At 47.8% G+C, this 2,500-nt stretch overlaps 1 protein-coding gene across 1 annotated transcript in view; it reads right to left on the minus strand.

Moving 5' to 3' along the window:
• Positions 1-2,500, minus strand: part of prdm6 (PR domain containing 6) — a gene marked incomplete at its 5' end in the record, with an annotated part of 29,375 nt that overhangs the window by 12,859 nt on the left and 14,016 nt on the right. Inside the window, one exon of the mRNA XM_079749674.1 lies at positions 1,015-1,142. Within this exon, the coding sequence (XP_079605800.1) occupies positions 1,015-1,142 (128 nt within the window). The remainder of the gene's footprint in view (positions 1-1,014; positions 1,143-2,500) is intronic.

Genomic DNA, 2,500 nt, shown 5'->3' on the forward strand with positions numbered 1-2,500 from the left:
CTTAGACTAGGACCTGGGAGTGAGATACTGAGACTCCTCCCCCTTCTCTCAGTCGAGTTTATTGCAAATACCACAATAGCTGAAGCCTCTGCAAATGTCGGTAGCCTATCGCGTAATTTTGAAGCACTTATACATTCTAAAAGGCCCAAATATGGCGACGGTTAAATCGCTCTATCAGTGGATCACAGGCTGGCGTACCGTAACCTCCAAGAACCATTAGAACCTCCTAGAACCTCTAGAACCTCAAGAACCTCTAGAACCTCGAGAAAGTCTAAAACCTCTAGAACCTCCTGGAACCTATAGAACCTCTAGAACCTCCTAGAAACTCTATAACCTCCTAAAACCTCTAGAACCTCCTAGAACCTCTAAAACCTCCTAGAACCTCCTAGAACCTCTAAAACCTCCTAGAACCTCCTGAAACCTATAGAACCTCTAGAATCTACTAGAACCTCTAGAACCTCCTAGAACCATTAGAACCTCCTAGAACCTCCATTCCAGTAGCCCGCTACACACGCGCATGGGAGGGTGTGTAGAACTGATGACCCGAGAGACCATCTCTACTGAACCATGGTGGGTCTCACTCTCTCTCTCTCTCTCTCTCTCTCTCTCTCTCTCTCTCTCTCTCTCTCTCTCTCTCTCTCTCTCTCTCTCTCTCTCTCTCTCTCTCTCTCTCTCTCTCTCTCTCCCTCTCGCTCTCATTTCATTCTGTAACAAATTAGAAAATATAAACAATCAATCATTACAAAGATCAATGAGGACCACGTAGAGAGGAGTTTAGGAGGAGACAGATATACAGACAGACAGGTAGACAGAAAGGTAGACAACAGACAGGTAGACCACAGACAGGTAGACAGAATGGTAAACGCAGACAAATATACAGGCAGACTGGTAGACAGACAGGTAGAAAAAAGACAGGTAGACAGCAAACAGGCCGACGGACGGGTAGACAGAAACAGATATCCAGACAGACAGGTAGGCAGACAGACGGGTAGAAAGACAGGCAGACAGGCTCACCGGTACTGGACCACCATCATGTTCTGTTCCCCACAGTGGCGAGCGCAGCGGATGTAGCGCATCCAGCCGGACTTGGTCGGCTCGTTCCCGTCCACGAAGTGCTGCAGGACGCCCTCCCCGTCATAGATCTGAAACGCATTACATCTCTAGGGTTAGGGTTAGGGTTAGGTAGGCTCTCTAGGGTTAGGGTTAGGTAGGCTCTCTAGGGGTTAGGGTTAGGTAGGCTCTCTAGGGTTAGGGTTAGGTAGGCTTTCTAGGGGTTAGGGTTAGGTAGGCTCTCTAGGGGTTAGGGTTAGGTAGGCTCTCTAGGGGTTAGGGTTAGGTAGGCTCTCTAGGGGTTAGGTAGGCTCTCTAGGGGTTAGGGTTAGGTAGGCTCTCTAGGGGTTAGGTAGGCTCTCTAGGGGTTAGGGTTAGGTAGGCTCTCTAGGGGTTAGGGTTAGGTAGGCTCTCTAGGGGTTAGGGTTAGGTAGGCTCTCTAGGGGTTAGGGTTAGGTAGGCTCTCTAGGGGTTAGGGTAAGGTAGGCTCTCTAGGGGTTAGGGTTAGGTAGGCTCTCTAGGGGTTAGGGTTAGGTAGGCTCTCTAGGGGTTAGGGTTAGGGGAGTGCTGCAGGCCGCCGTCCCCGTCACAGATCTGAAACCCATTAGAAACACCCTCATAAACTAACCCTAACCCTCTCAAACACACACCACACCCTCAAACACACACCACACCCTGAAACACACATCAACTCCCCTTAAACACACACCACACCCTTAAACACACACCAACACCCGTAAACACACACCAGCTCCCCTTAAACACACACCACACCCTCAAACACACACCACACCCTCAAACACACACCACACCCTCAAACACACACCACACCCTCAAACACACACCACACCCTCAAACACACACCACACCCTTCAACACACACCACACCCTCAAACACACACCACATCCTCAAACACACACCAGCTCCCCTCAAACACACACCACACCCTTCAACACACACCACACCCTTAAACACACACCACACCCTCAAACACACACCACACCCTCAAACACACACCAACTCCATTAAACACACATCTTTTCCCCTTAAACACACACCAACACCCCTTAAACACACACCAGATCCCCTTAAACACACACCACTAGTTTATAGAAAATGGTGTTGCAATAGTGTTTCAGAGTGTCTGTTACAATAGATATTTAAAGTGTGTGTTACAGTAGATCATTAGAGTGTGTGTTACCATAGTGTTTCAGAGTGTGTGTTACAGTAGATAGAGTGTGTGTTACCACAGTGTTTCAAAGTGTGTGTTACAGTAGATTATTAGAGTGTGTGTTACCATAGTGTTTCAGAGTGTGTGTTACCATAGTGTTTCAGAGTGTGTGTTACCATAGTGTTTCAGAGTTTACCATAGTGTTTCAGAGTGTGTGTTACAGTAGATTATTAGAGTGTGTGTTACCATAGTGTTTCAGAGTGTGTGTTACAGTAGAT

This window comes from Pollachius pollachius (genome assembly GCF_949987615.1).
Source record: "Pollachius pollachius genome assembly, chromosome: 1".
NCBI classification, from domain to species: domain Eukaryota; kingdom Metazoa; phylum Chordata; class Actinopteri; order Gadiformes; family Gadidae; genus Pollachius; species Pollachius pollachius.